General features: G+C 41.3%; 1 protein-coding gene across 1 annotated transcript; it reads right to left on the bottom strand.

Moving 5' to 3' along the window:
* LOC109949659 lies at positions 4,417-5,859 on the bottom strand. The gene has a single exon (XM_020565751.1). It carries the CDS (start codon positions 5,857-5,859, stop codon positions 4,417-4,419), a length of 1,443 nt encoding a protein of 480 aa, XP_020421340.1.

Here is a 21,772-nt window from a genome sequence, read left to right as displayed (position 1 = left end):
CGATATGTGCTTTTAAATATTCTAATTTATATGCTGCCAAGTAGGATATCCTTTAAGGATATAGGAAAATGAAATTCTAGTTAAATATCAGATAAATGGCAGTAGAGTTATAGGTTTAATAGAAATTCAATTATTCATCAGATCTTTCAGAATTTTGTATTTTCTTATGCCACCTTAAGTACAAATATGTTGCCTTCAGTATTTAAGTTGCCTTCAGATAAATTTGATGCCTTCGGTTTAGTCAGCATGCTTGACAATTGCCCAATGAGTCCTAGTGGTACCCGGACTCGTGCTGGGCTAGGAATGCAGATCAGGCTGACTAATGTCCCCTGAATCCTGCGAGGGTTGCAGCTTGGGATGACCTTGTGTCACCAAGACCTATGAGGGCGTGTCACAAATGGTGATACGATGAATTGACGGCATATAAGGAATTGACGGATATCAGGAATTGATGGGAATAAAGGGGTACACCTAGGTGGTAGTTTTAAATTGATTTCAATGCTTTTAAGAGATTAATGTTGACCATGGGTATGATTGGCATAAATATATATATATATATGTATAAATATAAGAATGCATTGATTTCAATACGAATATAATGAAGAGAATGATTTAGTTTTGCATAACTGTTTTTACAGTGGGGTTAGTATGTTCTTATGTATTTTTCGGACTTTTTTTTTGGTCCACTCACATTTTCAATGTTTTGTGCCCCCAGGCTGTAGCGTGCATTCGTGAGCCACCACAGGGTAGTTTCGCAACCTGCACTTCCTCAGTTTGATATAGGGTTCTTGGTTCACAAGTTGTTCCTTTCCTTGTAAATTGATCTGTATAGATGCTTTGATATTGCCCTTGGACCCAAACTTTACTATTGTTTGTAAATATTTGCATACTGGTTGCTAGGTTGTTTGTTTTCATATGTTTAATGGGTGAAAATTTTGGGAAATGATCAAATTACAGGGAAGGCTCTACCGAATATTCGGCAGAAGTCAAACTTGTAATAAGATTAAATTTTAACTAGAAGGGCAATTAAGTCATATGTGCTTGGCACCTACCAGGTGTCAATCACGCACAGGGTTCGATTCGAATTCCAAAGTGAAATTTGGGTCAGGTCCTGTCATCCAGGGGTGAGATGAACTGAATAAATTGGATTATTGAGACAAGTGTGAGCTCTGGTCAGCAGATCTGCATTGGCTATGTCCATAGATGGACTTCTGAGGAACATATCTAAAGGAAAATTCTGACAGGGCCAAAGTCCATTTACCAATTCTCCCCCTCAACATTGGTCTTGTCAGCATATACTTGATTAAATCTGTTCTGGCAATGATGTAGATGGTAAAGGGTAGCACATAATGTCTAAGATTTATAGCAGTAAAGTATAAAGCCAAACAAAGCCTTTCGATTATAGAATATTTCCTTTTTACCTCTGTCAAAGTTCTGCTTAGGTAGTAGACTACTTGTTCCTTTCCTTCTTTGTTATCTTGAACTAAAAGACTCCCAATGGATACTTCTGATGCAGAAACATATAATTTCAGTGGTTTGCCTGTCTTTGGTTGAGACAAAACTGGCGGCTTTGAGAGGTGGTGCTTGATTTCCTCAAAAGCCTGCTAGTTCAGTTTTTCTCATTTAAATGCCTGTTCTTGCTTTAATCTTAACAAGGAGGAGAAAGGCTGGATTTTTCCTGCAGAATTGGATATGAATCTTCTTAGAAAGTTGATATTCCCTAGGAGACTTTGCAGTTCTTTCTTGTTTCGAGGTGGCAAAGCTTCCATGATAGATTTTGCTTTGTTCTTGTTAATTTCTAATCCTCTTTCGTGGACCAAGAAACCTAAGAAATTACCAGCTTGAACTCCAAAGACGCACTTCTTAGGATTCATTTTCAACTTGTGTTGTCTCATTCTTAGGTGTGCCTTCTTTAAATTTGACACATGATCTCCTTTTTCTGGAGATTTAATCACCACATCATCTATGTATACTTCTAGAGAACGGCCTATCATGTCATGAAAAGAAGAATTCATTGCTCTTTGATAAGTGGCGCCTGCATTTCTCAAACCAAAAGGCATTACAGTGTATTCAAAAGCGCCTATATGCCCTAGACATATGAAGGCTGTCTTGTGGACGTCTTCTTCTACCACTATTATCTGATTGTATGTTGCATTGCCATCCATGAATGATTACATTTGGTTATGAGCAGCTCCATCTACTAGCATGCCTGCCATAGGCTTAGAGTACTCGTCTTTGGGAGATGCTTCATTCAGATTTCTGTAGTCCATACAGATCCTCACTGCCCATGTTTTCCTTTTAAGAACTGGCACAATATTGGACAACCAATCAGCATAAATGGCTGGCCTGATAAAACCTACTTTAACCAGTCTTTCTATTTCCTCTTTAACTTTCAGTTCTGTCTCCAGGGACATCCTTCTTATGGCCTGCTTGACTGGTAGGTATCCTTCTTTTATTAGCAGTTTGTGCTCCACCAATCCTCTATCCAGTCCAGGCATTTCATGGTAGTCCATGCGAAACAGTCTTTGAAATCATGCAGAAGTGCAACGATTTCATCCTTCAATGGCTCTTTTAGTAATGTGCTGATGAAAGTAGGTCTAGGATCCTCTTATGTTCCTAGGTTTATTTATTGCAAAGGATTCTCTACTTCTGGCAGGGAGTCATCCAGTGCTGCTGGTGCAAATTCCAATTCTTCCTCTTGCAAATCTCCTTCCTGCACTTCTATACTCTCATGCATGAATTCTGCCATGCTAATGTATCGGATTGTTGCAGCTCGATCCCTTTCTTGCTGGTTGAACTAAACATCAGAACTCTGGAGGTTGAGAATGCAAGGCCTATTCCAGTCCTCAAGAGAACTAGCCAGACCTTCTTCAATGAGTCTCTGGGCCGGGACACCATGGGGGCGGCCGTTCTGGTTAACTCCGAAGAAAGTAAAAGGGCCAAGGTCATCATGATAATACCTGGCCTCATAGCATAATGCAGATGGTAGAAACGGTCATGGGTCGGCCTCTACTATTTCCATGAATCCCTCTTCATGCCAGAGGGCCAACTGTTGGTGTAGGGTGGAAGGAACACACAGACTCTAATGGATCCAGTCTCTGCCAAGCAGTGCATTGTAAGTGGTAGAAGTGGTGTCAACCTGAAAAAAGGCAATCTTCAGCTTTTTGTTCCTACTATGATGTCTACGTCTAGTATTCCATGAGTCTTGATGATGCCCCTAGCGAAATTGGTGACCGTTAAGTGTGTTGGGATTAAATCCTTCTCTATTCTGCCCATTTTGACCAACAACCTTTGAGGTAGAAGGTTGATGGTTGCGCCTCCATCTACCATCACTTTAGGGATAGGAACGCCCCCAAAGTTTGCAATGATGAACAAATGCCTGAGATTATTGGCCATTTCCTTAGTAGGTTTGGAAAAGCACAGCTGTTCTGCAGCTAATTTCATGGTAGTTCCGTATATCTTGACAGCATGCCTTTGCTGTTCTGGTCCTTCTTCCACTTCTGCCAACTTGTAGTCAAAAGTTTCTTGGGAAAACACGTCTCCTTCCATGGCGCTTTCTTGCCCTTATGCTGCTCTAAACTCTTCTGGCAGGATAAACACCATATTGATACCTAAATCACCTTCTAACAGGCTTTCTAGTTCTGCACCGAAAGCCTGGGTTTTATCATCTAGTTCCCCGTTGTATTCCATCTGTTCTTCTCCATATTCCTCTGTCCAATCTTCCTGATCGGCTGTCTCCAGGGAATCCAGTCTGATCATTTGCAGATGGTTCATAATCTAACTGTTCTTCTTTGTATTCTTCAGTCCAATCTTCTTGCTCTTCTTTCGGAATAGATCCAGATTGATCTTGTGATTGTGAAGATTCCAGCTGTTCTTCCAAGGAAGGAGGCTGGTGGATAGGGGACGTATTTGAAACTTTTGTTTTTGTCAGCTCCTATGGTTGGTATGTTGCTTGTTTGGCTTGAAAACCTGCTTCTGGCTTCTTCTCATTTATGGCAGAACTGACATCTGGACCCATTTGTGTGTTATCCTTATTCTTGAGAAAGGTGCAGTATTGCCTCTGGATTCTCCTCTTCTGTGTTCTGGTTAGCTCCAAAGTAGGCCAGCCACTTTTTTCAACGGAATACCATCTACCTTCTATGATAGTTGCCAATGGCTTATCATTTCCGGCATTTTAATTTGTATTTCCTTCTTTGGCTGCTCAGTCACCTTTCTGATGCACTGGGCAGGCCTTTGATAGTTCCTCTGTCTGGTTGTGTTTCTGAATAGGGCCGAGACCGAGCTCTAGCAGTATGACGCTCCAATTCTATCAAAAACACTAGTTGTAGGTTGTCTTTGTTCATCTAGAGTTATCTCCAACTCACCTTCGCATTTGCACCTGTTGCACAGAACTACCCTAGCAGAGATAGTTGCCTTTCATTTCTGATTTGCCTCCTTTCTAACTATTCTGTTTATGTTGGGGCTGACTTCTGCTACCCGCTTGCCTTTCTGTTGTTCTGGCCAATCTAAGTTGACCATGTTAACTTGAGATTGGGGAAACGGGTAGGTGGTTAATGTGGGAGGCTTCCCAGCTAGTTTTAGCCTTCCTCCCGTTATTCCTTCTTGTGTTACGTCTCTGAAAACAACACAACTCTTGGTGGAGTGGTTCCAAGAGTTGTGCCATCTGCAATACTGTCTTCCCTTGAGTTCCTCTAGCTTGGGCAACCTGTGAGGTGTCTCTATTGCCTTTTGGAAAAGCATCCCATCAAACAAAGTGTCAACCTTGGTTAAATCGAAAGAATAGACCTTGTTCTCTGCTGGTTTGTTTGGAACAAATCCCCTTGTAAATGGTGGTGGCTTCTGATCCTTTGGTGGTTTTGTTAGAGCCTTGCAGCTGATATGATATGTTAATTTCGCCATTTCTGCCACTGCAACTTCCCTCTCTTCTAAGCTTTCTGTACCTTTTTCTGTCTTAACTTCAGCCAAATGTACTGAAGAAGATGGCATCTTGTAATATGCTCCTTTTGAGGAATTTCTCATTTGTTGTTCTTCCCTGAGAAACTCCTCATATTTAGAAGTCTTGTATGCCAATTCTGCCAGATCTCCAAATAGCAGGCCATCAAATCTCTTCCTTAGAGAAATCTTGAGGGCAATTTGAGCCATCTGAATGAAGTGCCTTTCTTCCATAGGGATCTGACATTTCATTTTGAGCTTTCTGAACTTGGTTATGAAGTCTTGGGTAGGCTCATCTTCTCTCTGCTTATGGGCAGCAAGGTCACTGATGGTGACTTCTTGCTGAATTCTGAAATAGTTATCATGGAAAGCATTTTCCATCTGTTCCCATGTTTGAATGGAGTTGGCTGGTAGGTTAGGGTACCAAGTAAAGGCTTGTCCAGAGAGAGAATTTCCAAAAAGCATGAGCTTTAGCAGAGGATTATTCTCTACGGTTATGCACTGGATAGAGAATCTGCCTATATGTTGAACTGATAACGCATGGGTGTCTTCTCCGTTGAACAAAGCGAAGTTTGGTACCTTAAATCCTGGGGATAATGGCATCTGATCAATATAAGCTGGATATGGCTTTCTGTAGGCGGGCCTTTCTCCTTTTCTGGCTTTAGGCTCCATCATCTCTTTGATCATTCTTTGTAGTGCTCTCGCGTCATTTAAGGCGTTGATAGGGTGTAGGTTCAAACCTAGTTCTGGCTGATTGTGTTCATCCCTCTGTTCCATTCTGTGTGGTCTAGGCATGACTTCCTCTTCGAAATCTAGACGATTTCTCCAGTTTGCCCCCAACCTATTCCTGTCATTATTGGCAAAAGGGTTGATTCCCCATCTGCCTCTTCTGCCTTTTGCTAGTGGAGGAAATAGATTGGGGTACATCCATCTAGGTCTGTAGGGCAACACGGCAGGTTGCTCAGGCAGAAGTACTCTAGCTAATCACGTGGGAGCACTGGTCATGGAATAGGTGGAGGTTCTAGCTGGTTCTGGGGGGACCTGAACTGGTGCAGGGCTTTCTGGAGGAATTGGGGCTTCATGTCCTTGGATGGGAAGGGCTCCTCTTCTTTGTCCAGCCTGGATTTCTCCCTATTCTGGTACTCCAGCTATCTGTGCGATGAGAGGATTCTCTTGGTATGGCCATGCCAATCCTAGTGGAGGTCCAAAAATCAGGTCTAGCTGCTAAACCACAACATTTGGGGTTGGGATTCTTGCAATAGCAGCCTTACAGTCCTTCCTGAACTGCCTGTTAACTTGCCACTGCATCATGGCTGTCATATTATTTCGGGTATCCTGGCTCCTTTGTGCTGCAACCTCTTGTCGGAGTATAGCATCCTGTATCTGGTTCATCCTCCTAGAACCAGATCTGGAATGTCTGCTTCTGGTGCCGCCATGGGCTGAATGCCTAGCGTCACTCTCCTCTAATTCATGTCCTTGCTGAAGAGCTGCTTGATTTCTTTCCATGGGAAGGCATGGATTCTCGCTAGTGCTTCCAATATTCATACATCAAGGGATATCTCCTAGGAGCACGTATACTGAGAAGTCGCACTGGGCGTGCCAAATTGTTCCCCCGTTTCGATTTTAATCATGTGATGGTAGGGTAAAGTTCCTCATTGGCTTGACACCATTGGCAGTCAACAAGTCAACTTTCTTTTGTGCATGAGCGTGCTACTACTAGTAGTTTAAAACCCTAGCAGACTTCTAAAAAATAGATAACTTGCGCACCAAGTTACTAATTCTTAAACAAACAATTGTGAATTTGGGTGAGGAATATCTCTTAACTAAGTTCTTTTCTTGACTAAGACTGGTGAGAACTTCACAATTTTTCATAGTACAAAATTGGTAGTTCTGGCCAGAATAAATGAAAAGAAGACAAACTGTTTAGGCAGAGCTTCATTTTATTTTGAGCCATGGAAGCCTTGCTGAACGGGCAAAACTGAGGCCTCTCTAGTCTAAAGAGGACAGAAGTGGCTGGATTGATGGTCACTGAGCTAGAGTTGCGCTATGGTGCTTGTTCTGCTTGACCAAGGCTTTCTGTAAATTTGTTGAGGTTTTCATATTTGTAAAAACCCGGACTCTGCTTGATTTGGCTTTATGCTGAACCAAATTCGTAATGAATAGTAAAACTGTTTCTTTGAACTGAATTGAAACTAGAAATTTGAATTCTAGCTTATTTGTTTCTTGTGGATCAAAGAGCTTTTTGGTTGCTTCAGTGTCTGAAGGTTTCTTGAGATCAATTGATCTTTTTGATTTTTGTCAGTATGACTTTGAGAGTTTTTGTCTTGATTGATTTTTTTTTGCTGTCCCTTGATCTGTTCACCTCTTTTCATATTTATAGGAAATGCTGGAGTGGGGGTATTTTTTTTTAATTTTAAATAATGGGTGGCAAATCTTAAAAAAAGATCTTTTTCTTTTTCAATGTCATAAAAGAAGGAAGCTCCTATTTTGGTAGCGAATGGTCATCAACAATCAGCTTTCATGGAGGTCTTTCCTTATTAATAACCAACTCTTCTTTGTTCCCTTTGTTCTTTGTAAAGAAAAAGAACACAATCTGCCATGATGGTCAGTTTGCTTTTCCTGTTGAACAACTCTCTTGCTCCCTACTTATCTCTTGAAAACGTAGTATGCTTATCTCTTGGAAAGGCCACCTGCTTTGGTGCAAAGTTTCTTTGTATATAAAAAGGGCTTTTGATCTTCTTCCTTTGGCTGCAAAAAATGGAGAAGTCCTCCTATAAGACCTACGTTCATTAACTCCCTATCAACTCCTCTATGATAGTTGATAATTTTGACTTTTCAAAGTTAGGAAGTCACGCAGGGGTTTCTTTGAGAAAAAGATCTGTTATGTTTGCCTTCTTAGGATAGGGACCAAGTGGTGAGATTTTCTCAGAAGCTGGGCTTTTATCGAAAACTGTGTATATCAGTTTTTTAATTGCCAATAATGGTATTTTATTCTTTTTAGATCATGGCTATGTTTGTAATTTGTTCAAAAAGGTCTAGGCTTTTCCAGTGTCTTGGCTTTTTCCTTATGATTCCTGTAGATGAAAGCCCAAATGTTTGGTTCATGGGCCTCTCAACAAAAATGGGCTGATGTGCAAAATTTTGGCCCAAACAACTATTACCCGATTTTTTTGCCCAGATGTCATTTTGAAGGCCTGTAATGTATTCTGCTTGCATTAGTAGCATGTTAGTAGTTTTCATTGCCATTATTCTAGAAACCTCACGTCGACATTGAATTGGAACTTCTTTACACCTAATAGTAAGTTGCTCTTGCTTTGCAGCATACATCAATTGGAATTGATCATCTTGTCTACGCACATGTTCTTGTTTTTGCTTTCTTAATTCTTGGATTTCCATTTGAACATCTATTGCAGACTCTACATTGTCATCCATTATATTTTTACACTTTCCCTGTCTTGCCAATTTCTTTGCAGCCATTTTACCTTCTAGTCTTTCTATACACCTCGACCCAATTTAATCATTCTATTCAATTTATTTCTATTTGTGAATTTACAATTTTGTCCTTGGAGGTAGGGTCATTTTAGTCACTTTTTGATCCAAAAGGATTTTGGGGATTTGAGTATCACCATTGCATAGAGCTCGCTCTCACGAGTTCGTAGACACGTAGTGGGCTCAAATCGGAATTTTAACGAAGAAGTTGTGGTCAACAGAAGTGTAGTGGCACAATCCTAATCTCTGTCTCTGTCTCTGTCTCTCTGTCTCTCTCTCCCTCCCTCCCTCCTCCACGCTATACTCAACTTCAGGTGGCGTTTTTACATCCATTTTCCACCTTCGAAACTCCAAGATTGTTCGCGAGTTTGGATTGTAAATCAACAAAATTCGGTTTCATCGTCGAAACTGTTCGTGCAATTTTCAGCGATTCAGCAGCCAAAATCGTCGAACTAGGTAATCCTGCTTCGCGTACTCCAGAGGAAGAGCCCTATCAGGGTTGAGCAACGTGGACTTATTGTGAGTGGACATTTGTTTGTTAGTGTTCTTCGTTTTTCAATTATGGAATTGCTTGCATAAATATGTTTTGATTGATAATTGATTTAATTTGGGTTAATGAGGATATGGGATTTCTAAGGGTTATTATTTTTTATTATTTAAGTATATGGATTTAGGTTTCGGACTATGGTGATTTTGGATTGGATAATATTGGGTTGGATTGGATAATATTGGGTTAGTTTATGATAGTACATTGTTGTTTTAATTGTGGAATATAGTATTTTATGGGAATTGCATGTGGGAACAAGTTTCGTTTATTATTTGAATTATTTTGGGTCTTGATGGGATTATGGGATTTTGTTACGGAATTTATGCTTTTGTGAGTTTAATATTTTTATACGTATAAATATTTGGGTATTGAGTTATGGACGCCGTTATTATCCGGATGTGTATGTATATGGGATTGGATATGTTGGAATATTGAGAATTTGGGAATTTGGTTTCGGCTGTCCGCTCCTGTAGGAATTTTCCCTTATTTTTCTCTACTCTTTTTTTTTCCTCGGGTTGTAAACTAATTCCTTAGTTGCTCTGTTTACTCGTTTGACTTTGGGTAGAGGACGTTAAGCCCATTCAAATAGTTTATTTGTGGTGTGTTGTGTGTGCTGGCTGTTGGGACTATTTACTATGTTGTTTTTTATAGGCAGAAAAATTTGGGAAAAGTCTATTTTTTAGGGGAGATTCTGCCGAAATTTCGGCAGAAGTCGACTTATTTATCCCTTTAAATTGGGGTTAAAGGAATTTTTTGGTAAATGGGTCCATCATAGGTTAGTTGTCAGTCGTGAAGCACGGTTCATCACGAATTCCGAGGGAGAATCTGAGGCGGGTCCTGTCAAAACTGACTGCTTATGGAAAGGAAGGAGAAGAAGATACAGGGCTTGCCTTTTTATGGAAAGCAAGTTTCAGTAATCCATCTAGGTTGATCCTTCAATAGATACTAATAATTCTCATACGCAATGCAAATCCCATGAGTTGTTGATACATTTCTTTTGCTTGTAAGATCTAAACAGTATTTTAATAATCAATCAATCGGTTTGTAAAAACACAAATCATGAAACAGTTTGTAAATTAGTAATTTTGCCCAGAATATTACCCTGTCTTGTTAACTCACACCACTTTGAGACCTCCCTTTAATCTTGGCCATGTATCCACAGAAAAGGAAGTGCGTTCATAAGTAAACTTCTTCTCTGCCATCCAGTACTCTGAACTCTTTTGCTCATTGCCATGCACTCTATCTAAGCTAACATTGAGCCATGTAGACACAAGAAGCATATCTTCTTCAACAACAAAATTCTTAGCTCTTTGTTGTTTCGTGGTGGTTGATCCAATTAAAACAGTCACTTGAGGCACTTCATTGTCACCTTCATTTTGAGTAGCAGGCATGTAACCAAATGTTGAAAATGGATCATTAGGGTCTACCTGTCCATTGAGGATGTTGGCATAATCCATCCACATAATCCATCCACATGTATAGCCACATGACATTAAACCTATCAGAGTAGTAGAGTGGAGAGAAATACAACCACAATTTATAAAAAATAAAAAAATTACAGAGAAACATCATATCTTAACAAAAACTAATGAGAACCTCTGTGAAGCCACCCATATAATAGTTTGCAGGCATAACAAACCCTAAAAATGCATTAATCTGAACCATGCCCAACTTGAATTTGTTGTAGATATTCAAATACTTTGTAAATCATATCAATTTTGAAATTAACTATTAACTATAGGATGACTAAAAATGCCCAGGGAGGGGGGAGGGGGGGGGGGGGGGGGGGGGGGAGAAGGGGTGTGAATAGTTGAATTCGAGATTATTAACAATAAACAAAATTAGACTTACAAAGCAGGATTGATATGGCTTATCAATCCTGAAATGTGCATAGCTTAAAGTAAAGGAACAAGCATATATTTATTTTACGTGGTAAAACCCCACCTCTGGGGAAAATTCACAGGACTCCTCAATCCAAAACAAATTCACTATAGAATGAAGATTACAAGAAGTGCTCACGCACTTATCCTAGACACAATCTAGATAAAGTTTACTGACTTCTTCATAACTCAACTTCTGTCACGGGATGATCTTAGACACTCCTTATGTTGAATACAATACTGGTCATGATTGCTTCAAGCTCACAGGAGGATAAACGTTACAACGGTCTTGATGCCCTTAACCGTATGAGTCGCCAACATGCATATGAATGATGAAAGAATTTGATAAATCACCAAGTAAACAAGGAACACTTATTGACTTATCTGAAAAATATGTACATTAGCTTTCTCTTAAAAATTGAATATGCTCAAAAACAATATGTCGAAAGCTGTGTCTTCTCAAAAGAGAGGCACATTTCTTTTATTCAAAACTCACTCTCTTAGTCAGACCGAGACCAAAGAGTCCACAAACACTCTACAACTATGACTCTCAAATTTAATCCAACATGGACTCTAATGAAAGACGTCAAAACATGGAGACCAAATACTATTCAATTATGGATATTAGTTTTGATTCAATATGGACTCTAAGTGATGACACCAAACAGACACTTTTATGAAGAAACAATTATAACCTAAAACAAGTTAATTAGGATGTGAGCACAGTGCATGTCACTATAGGAAACGCTAATATTTTAACTTAAATCACAATGGCATTGAAAATAACTTCAACTAAAAATCCTATTGTGAATGCATGATGACAAGACCTTCCTCGAATTCCTCAGAATCTGTGATGGATCCTATGATTTTTCCGACATCCAACCGATGCCGGCCCACTTGCTAACATCCTAGCCTCTCTTCCAAATCAATGGAGGGGAGGGTTGAGACTTTTTACCGAAATTTCGGCAGAGTCCCGCCTGAAAAACTGACTTAACCAAAATTTTCAACTTGTTAAAACGCAGTTTAAAATTCCCAAACCTCAGCATGCACAGTCATAAGTAGTTGTAAAGACTCAATCCACAATCATTCATCAATCTAAAATACGTTTCCACCCCGTCAAAACCACAAACCAAATTAAAGTCCAAAAATATGGTTTATCTTGCAGCTCACCTGGGTGAGACCCCAGGCTACCTACGTACCCTTATTGAGGGATCAAGCCACACGTAGTTCTTCAATCAATAGTTACGAAATCATATAACATACAATTATTTTCAGTAATATCAACAAGTTAATTTTAGGATCATCTTTTCCTTCTTAATAAAATCACTGTATGCTAAGCCTAATTCTTTAAACATTACTCCTTCTTCCCAATATAATATAATAATCTCTTTTCCACTCCCTATTACTTTAGTACACGCCGGAGAGTCCAATGCCACGTGTAGTAAAGTCCAACGCCATGTGTAGTAAAGTAACAATAATCAATATGTCTGGATCTTTTACCACACGTTGGAATAATCCAACGCCATGTGTGGTAAAGTAACTAGTATTCAACTGAGCACACATGCCGGAAAATTCAACATCACGTGTGGCCCAAACAAACTAAGTGAGCACACACGCCGGAAAATCCAATGCCACGTGTGGGTAAAGCAACTAATATCAAATGTGTCTGAGTTCTTTACCACACGATGAAAAATCCAACGCCACGTGTGGGTATAGTGACCAGGGAAGATACATATGATGTGAGGTTTATAACCCTTATATAAATATTGTAAAAAGAATATTCCATTCCTTAATTCAATTTTTCCAAATATTTATTCATAGTATAGAAGATAAACTCTCAAGCATATATTTCATAAAGACGAAAAAATAATTCAAATGATAATCAAAACTTGTTTACACTTAATATTCGTAAAATACTATATTTCACATTTAAAACAATAAACTTTCGTAAATAACCCGATATCACCCAATCCATATACTTTAATAATAATAATAATAATATTAATTAATAATAAATAATAACCTTTAGAGATCCCAGAATTTCATACAATACTATAAAACAATCTCATAATCCCAACAAAATCAACATAACTCAATAACAATCAGACTCCTTAATTAGGTTGTTCTAGTACTCCTCGAAGGGTGAAACTACCTCAGAAGACTCACGGTCAACTGAGGGGTCAAACTGCCTAAACATGGTAAATCGGGCTCGTGGGGCCCACGACCTCCGATTTCCGATCGAAAGTTCCTACGGGTTCAACAAGGTTTATTATACATGTTTTGCAAGTTTGGTCCGAATTGAATAGCCAGATCGCTCACGATCACATGATCGGACAGTTACTGTTTAACATAATCTTTGAATTAGTGAACCAAAGCATCCGATGCTCCAATTCATGATCCTAGAGATGCCTAGATCAACATAATTGAAAATGGAGTCGATCCAACATTCTAAACATATCGAACCGGGATAATGCCTAATATGCGTAATCCGATTAACAGTCAAACGATAAGCAAATTCAAATTCGAGCATACCGTCGTGCTCGAGATGACATGGGGATCATTGGACCCAATGGCACGCCACAAAGTGGCCCACGCACCGACAGCGCGTGGGTGGCCCGAGTAAATTCTGGCGATCGGAAAATCTCCAAACCATAGGTCAAGACCTATGCCAAAAGATCAAGCACATCAAGAAGAATAAGTTTCATACTTGGGTCGAAGACTTATTTGGTTGTTAAAGCCCTCAAACGAACGGTTTTCTCTTCGAAAACCTAGAAATTTCTAGGTTTGGATTCAATGATTTCGAGTTGAAATCATGTTGGGTCTTCGTGGAAAATTACAGAGGAGAGGTAGGGGAGTGATTTAGGACCTAATTGGTGGCTGGTAGTGACCCAAAATGGCGGGAAAATTAGTCGGAGTTCACAATTTCAAACAGCCAGTTCTTGAGTCTCATTAGTCATTCAATTTCTGGTTTCATCGCTTGGAATCATGACTAGATATGAGTATGTATGGAAAGAGGAAAGAGAGACGAAGAGTTTGCAAGTTGTGGCACCTGTTTTGGTGGCCGAACGGCGGAGATATCTCTGTCTGAATCCGGCTAGGTCGTGGCAACTATGCAACAGAGGGGAGAGAGAGAGAGAGAGAACCAGGTTTTAAAAAAAAAAAATCAGACTTTGAATTATTTACGATTATGCCACTGGGCTTCCGTTGATCGTAACTTCTTCGTTACAACTCCGATTTGAGCCCAATATGTGTCTACGGACTCATCTCGACCATGGTGCCATTCATTTCCCCAAAATCCTTATGGATTAAAAAGTGACCAAAATAACCCTACCCCGGGGGCAAAATTGTAATTTCATAATTAGATAAACTAAATAATTGAAATGGACAATAAAACTAGGGTTGGGGTGTTACACATGATTATGTCATGATTTACCTGAAATCAAGTTTCTTATATCGGTCAAGTCATGCTTCGAAAGTATGAGATTGATTGTGGTGCTCCAAAACGTCTAGTAAACAATATTCACACACTAATTCTCAACCTATAATAGAGTCTAGGAAATGCCAATATAATTTTCATACTAACAATCTCCCCCTTTGGCATTTCCTAGACAAAACACTAGATTACATTGCAGACACGTTTACAAGAAGAACCTACACATCCTAATTTGCTATGCCCAACAAACATCCAATTCTTGTAGCTTCTGCACACCAAGCAGACTACCAGTGAAACATAATAGAATTGAAAAATAAGAAACAGAACTTGACACAATTAAACAACAATCTTTCATATGTTAGGAGGTTAAGCAAGTCACTACAAGTTCTGATCCCATAGACAAAACAGAAAGTTATCTCCCCCTAAATATCATTTTTCTACTTTCGACAGTCAAGTTACTCCCCCTAAATCCCATATGTAACATAAAATATTCTCCCACTTTTTGTTTGAAAATCCAAAGGATCATAGAGATAACTACAAAAGATGAACAAATACATAAGTGGAACATATGAGTCTTAGAGGCTGCGAGCCCGAGTAGGATGGGGAGGATCAGGTGGCTGAATATGCCCAACAAGTGTAGCACTGCAATGAGGCTTTCACGGATGTAGAACTCAACATTGCAAGAGTGCTCAATCACAAGCTGGAAGAGAATATGACCAGCTTTCAACTCACTTTCCCATGCTGGGAAGTGGGATTTTAATAGTTGCGCACAAGCATATATAGAGTACAAGTCTTCTGAGACATCATACCATATGAGAGCTCGGTGGGAAAGACCTTAGGCGGAGACACATAGAGTCGATTCACCAACTGACAACGGCAAAGGAAATCTGGAACTAGTTTACACGAACTTCCAGAGCGAATAGGAGCTAGATTAAGGGTAGCCGAAATAAAGTGGAAACTGAGCGGAATAGAAATCCTACGCATACGCACAACAATTCCAGACAGAGAGGCAGAGGCATCAGAGACATTGGGAAAGTTAGCATAAATTTCACGAACAAGTTGGAAGTTGGGCAGCGGCAAACCACGAACCAACGGCAAGAGACGATGCCGACTGAGAAAGTCGACAATGTAGAGCCAAAGCCAGATAGATCAAAGTCCTCTTCAATTAGTAGGGGACAATGACAGACCACATCAGTATAGCAGGTAGAGCACACTGGAGACACGAAGTGAGAGATCAGAGGATGGTGGGAAGCACTAGAGGCAATGCTTGAATGCGAGCGCCATGAGGAGGAAAGCCTTGATCGAGATGCAGCAAGGGTGACAATTAAAGTAGGGTCATCATCAGATCAGGAGCGCGTGAAGCGAGATGGGCTGTGGTCAGGGGCAGCAGATGGGGGCGGTGAGTAGCGGAAGACGAGAACCCTTAAGTGGCGGCAATGGGTGCTGGACATCGAATCTGACTGATGAGGAAGACAACCCTAGGTTGCACAACTTAAACAACCAGCATGAAAATGCACGACATCACACAAGATGCACAAACTCACAGATAAAAGAGGAGGCATACCATTGTCATGGAGAAAGATAGAAGACACCAAATGAGTCTACCATCAAGAAGCCCTTTTCCTCCTTTCAAGCCTTGCGAACCCCAGGCCCACCATTACCCACCTACCGAAGGTCTAGCTTTCCAAACAAAAATAAAATAAAATAATCACCAAAGCAGCCTTGCCGAACGGCAAAGCCTATGCTGAAATGCGACATGGCTCCCAAAAACATTACAAATCAGCCTTGCCGAAGGCCACCAAGGCTCACTCACAATTTTTTTTTTGGCAAAGGCCACCAAGGCCCACACAGCTTCTACCATACCTTCAGAGGTTGACGCAACTTCTAGCTTGTCAACTTAGGGGACTAGGGAACGCCTTACGGCTCCCACTGAATCGGGAATGCTCGGTCATGATTATACAAAAATCTCACAAGTTCCTAACCCAGAAGTTACTTCTCGACCGTGAACTTGGGGGACTACTGTTTACAACATAATCAACTGAGCAAATCCAGCATCAAAAGTTAACCAAGGCAGACTCGCCTTCTCCCCTGCAGAAATACCCCAAAGGGACACACAAACAAATCCCTAGAAGGTGATTGACATCATCACCTTCCGGCATGCCGAAGGAAGACACTCTTCTGAAGAGGCAGCCACCTGCCGAAGCTCACAACTGCCGAACCTAATCTCCAAGGACACGTGTCACCACCATAGAAATTTGCACAAAGTCCCACATCGAAACTTTATGCGAGACTCCCATTTCCACTTCCCTATAAATAGGGAACAGTACCCAAGTAAAAAAGGTAACTATTTTCTCACCTTTATTGTCACTCTGCCAAAATTACCACATATAGCATACTTAAGCATCGAAGAGCCTTCGGCAGGCACCACACCGGTGTCCGAAGCTTGACAACTGCTTCTTCCTCCCTGCCTTCTGCAGGTTCTTCCAACTCCGAAGGTCCTCACCTTCTTCCCTACTGAAGATCCTACACTTCTCTAAGTTAACCCTCCCAAAAAGAGCATCAACAATATGAAGAAAACAAACCGTTTCTCTGTTTCTATAAACTTCACTTTGCCAATTGGATGGGATCACTACTACATTTTACTCTTTGCGCGAGGAACAACAAAATGTCGCGCAAAGTCTTATTTAGTCGCACTAAATTAAGCGCGACAAAAAATTCGTCGCGCATATTCCGTCGCGCGAAGATCGTGAAGAAAGCCTTTGCGCGACGAGGAATAACCATTCGTCTCGCAAAACTGTGCGACGGGTAAACCATCGTTGCACCAACGGTGTGGAGACGAAATAACGGTTCGTCGCATAAATATTTGCGCGACGACAAAGTATTCGGCGCACGTATATTTGCGCGACGACAGGGATAGAGCGACGAAATATAATTCGTCGCGCAAAACTTGTTCGGGAGACGTATATGTTCGTCGCAGAACCATTCGCGCGATGAGAAAGTTTTCGTCGCTCATACCTTTGCGCGACGCAAATCTCTGTCGTCGTTCAAAATATGTTGCGCGACGAAATATTTCGACGCGCAAAGAGACGTATGTATTCGTCGCGCAAGAATTAAAAGTAATAAAAAAGTTGATTTTTTATTTTTTTTACTTGTGGGTTTGCGGGACGAAATGTTTTCCGTCGCGCAAAAATAATATTACAATTTTATATATTTTTTTTAAATAAAATTGGTTTTTTTTATTGATTAAACAATGAAATTGCAATAAAAATAAATTATAATAAAATTTTGTTATAAAATAAAATAAATGTATTACAAATAAAATAAATGTTTATGATGAAAATAAATACACTAATCAAATAATGAAGCAAAATCAACCGGGTCGTCGCCAGTATGCGGCTCGGAGGTCTGGGCGTCCACCGGGGCAGTGGTCTGGTGGGCATGCTCGGGTTGGACGGGCTGGGAGGTCGGTACATCAAAATGCGGGACTTGAATGCCGGACTGTGCGAGGGACTGCAGAATGACCGACATCTGGCTCTGAAGAGTGGCCACCTGTGCTGTTAAAGCAGTGACTTGACTGTTTGACTGCGCTGATGAACGGGGTCTGGGTTCCCTCCGCCTGGCATTCCCCATCCCTCTACAATATGTCCCCGGTCTCCTCCCTAGAGTCTGATCCAATGTCTCCGTCAAGATCTGAAACCCAGCATCCTGTGGAGGATCCACAGACTCGATCGGAGTATCGGGAGGAAGTTGGGAGGCAGACTCCTGAAGAACCAACTGGCTCCTCTCCACCATCGTCGTCTGTTTAGCATAACATAAAATATAAATTCAAACATTCATATAATAACCTTTAAAGTTGAATGCGCAACATAAGAATTAGAATTAAATAATACTTACATGAAGGGACTCGGCCAATTCATTCCCAGGTCGAACATAAACGTCGCCAAAGACGTCGATCTCTGGGAATTTGGACCCCCCCTAAATTGAACACAAGAAGAAAAATATTAGAACGAAAAAATAAATTAAGAATAATGAAAAAGTAAAAATTAAATAAAAATTATTTTATTATTACCTGACGCCGGGCATCCATCCAATAGGAGAAGGGCCTGGAACCCGAATGATGGAGAAGAGTCTTCTTCTTCCTATTGCCCTTATTGACTTTGGCTTTATTCTGTTATACAAAAAATAAAATGTATTAGTTGAAATTGAAATTAAATATAAAAAGTTAAATAAACAATAGTAAGAAAATAAATATAAATATAACAAATTACCACAAAAGCGGGCGCCTGAAAATGAGCGCAGAGCCACGCCAAACTATCCTCCCGCCCCTCAAGCTCTTTCGGGCAACCCTCTTGAAGAGCGACTTGCGGATCATCGAACGCCTCAAAATGGTGGTGCAAGTCGCTCTTTCACTGCTTGTACCTCTCAGAGAAGAGTCTGTTGACGTACGCCAACGACTCTTCATCAAGGTCCTCCAAGTTGTAGTTCGTCTGCAACAAATTAATTACATACATTTAAATAATATAAATATAACGTTTGAAAGAAAAAGAATGAAAAGGCCTACATACCGACAACTGGCCGCGAACCTGAGTCTTGGTCTCGTCAGGCATCACCTTCCAAGACTTCCATTGCATCGGGCAACAGCTCCGAATGACATGACCAATGTCGTGGGCCAAGGAGCTATGCAACTCCGCCGTCGGTGCAGCCCGATGTCGCTCGTCGTATCCGATGTTGATACGACTGTTGGTCACCCGGGTGACCTTCGCCGTCTTCAACTGCCGACACGGCCCTCAGGTGTTCCTCTTGGCTGCAAAGAAAGATGACATGAATGTTAAATAAATAACAAATTTAACAATCAAATACACACACACACACACACACACAAAAACAAGAAATAAAAAATAAAATTAACTGGAGAAAAAGGAAAGCTATACCTGGCTGTGACCCCGACGCATCATTGGATGTGGTGTTGGTGGTGTTGGCGGGCCGATGACGCCGCCTGGCACTAACAAGCTGCGCCACTGATGACGCGGATGAGGCAGGCCCCTGGGACCCTGCGGGTCCAACTGCCAAGTAGTCCATCAGTGCTGGCGCAGTGGCAGGAGATGCTGGAGCAGTGGCAGCAGATGTCGGCTGAGTCGGGGGCGCCGAACTCTGCGTGGTCGTCACCGCCCTACGACGTGTAATCAGGTCTGACATCTGCACAATTTCATTAATACACATACAAATTAATAAAATATACGAATATTTGAAAACACATACAATTTTATTGTAGACGATCCACGATCCGTCGAATCGTAGACGATCCAAGAAATACAAGGTACACCATACGTGAGTTTGAGTTCGATCCAACGGTCCGAACATAACAACCCCGTAAATCGCACAATAGGCAAAATCCATTCGAGACGCAAATGGTAACCAAATTCTAATCGAAAACACCTATGCGCTCGTGACAACTACAGGATTGCACTAGGACCGAATTCGGGTTGCTACAGGAACCCACGCGCCGCCCCACGCGCCGGCAGCGCGCGGGTGTCCAAAGCGATACCAATCGCCGGAAAATGCTTAAAACTAAGGGGCAAGGTTCCTATCCTAGGTTCAAAACATCAATTGTAGCCACTTTTGTTCTCGGACATACCCCGAAAAATGGCCGGAAGTGGCCGGAATTGAAAATCAAAATCCGGCCGAAACTTAGGGTTTCAAATTAAGTGCCCTAGTGCAAGAAATTCAGAAATCCTACCCAACCATCAGCTAAAGCATTAAAAATAGGATAGAAACCATACCTCAGGTGTCGGAATTGGTCGCCGGAGGAGGGAGAACACGGCGGAGCAGATTCGGTGAAAACCGAAGAAATCTCAGCGGCTGGCTTGACGGCGACGGCGAGGGAGCTCCGGTGTACCACCAATGTCGCGGGCGCAGTCCAAATCCACCGGGGTACGAGCCTGAGCTGACGGCGGGGAAAAAATTTCAGAAATCTGGGGAAGAAGGAGGCCATCGCGTGGTTTCTGAAATTTTATTCATTTTTGCGCGACGAAGCCAAGGTAACGTCGCGCAAGAAATTTTAAATGGCTATTGCGCAACGAAACATATGTGTGTTCCGTCGCGCAATGTCATTCCTCCGCCAAAATTTGGTGAAAGGGTAGTTTTTGCGTGACGAATAAATGCGCATTTCGTCGCGCAATGTTGGCAGTCCGTCAAAATTTGGGATTTATGGTTTAGCGAGGCGAGATTGAATTCTTGCGCGACGCACATACATATGTTTCGTCGCGCAATGTTGGCAGTCCGCCAAAATTTGGGATTTAGGGTTTAGCGGGCGAGATTGAATTCTTGCGCAACGCACTAAAGCAGTGTCGTCGCGCAATGTTGCGAATAGCCTGAATTTGGGTCCTAGGGTTTAGCGGGAGAAATTGAAAACTTGCGCGACGCTTGACACTTCGTCGTCGCGCAATGTAATTTTGCGCGACGCATACCAGAGCGTCGCGCAAAAACTCGCAAAAAAAATGACATGATGTCTGTCCAAAGAGAAAGGGCTGGCTGAGATTGCGCGACGTATACTTCCAGCGTCGCGCAAAACCTCAAAAATGTGAAAGTTCTGGCTGATATGGCGCGACGAAGTGAATCAACTTCGTCGCGCAAGACCTCGCAAGAAAATTTCCGCTAAGTGTCCAGGGAGGAAGATAGTGAAATGTGAAATATTGGCTGATATGGCGCGACGAAGTGAATCTACTTCGTCACGCAAGACCTCGCAAAAAAATTTCCACTAATTGTTCAGGGAGGAAGACAGTGAAATGTGAAAGTTCTGGCTAGTATGGCGCGACGAAGTGAATCTTTTTCGTCGCGCAAGACCTCGCAAACAAATTTCCGCTAAGTGTCCAAGGAGGAACAGAGTGAAATTTGAAAGTTATGGCTGGTATGGCGCGACGACCTGTCTTATATTCGTCGCGCAACGTCATCCTTGGCAGGCCTTGCACGACCAAACACGTTTGTTCGTCGCGCAAACCCTTTACCCTAAACCCTAAACCCTAAACCGCAGAAACCCTCAACCCGAAACTAGTTTTCATGATCCAACCGGCAAACTTGTTTTTTTACACTTCGAGATCGTATATGCCAAAAATCGACAAAAACAAACATTAAGAGATCGAGTAACAGGACGAAACTTGTCGACGGTTGTAAATGAAAAGTCATGATTTAACGGTTATTTTAGCTCTGATTTGTATAATTTTTTGCAGCTACTTTTCTTTACCCTATTTGAATACAATTAGTGAATTTGATCTTCAATTTCAGATGTTTACACTAGGGTGATATGACATAAGGTGATGTTATATTTAACGAACGTATAAGTAAACTATTTATTGTTTGTGAATATATGGTTGATATGGCAAACGCATTCTACAAAAGTAGTTTCAGCAATCCAGCCGTCAAACTCGTTTATTTGTACTTCGAGATCTTAGACCCCAAAAATCGAAAAAAAAAAACATTCAGAGATCAAGTAAC

Source organism: Prunus persica, chromosome G6 (assembly GCF_000346465.2).
Source record: "Prunus persica cultivar Lovell chromosome G6, Prunus_persica_NCBIv2, whole genome shotgun sequence".
Lineage (NCBI taxonomy): Eukaryota > Viridiplantae > Streptophyta > Magnoliopsida > Rosales > Rosaceae > Prunus > Prunus persica.
This window is presented reverse-complemented; position numbering and strand designations above follow the sequence as displayed.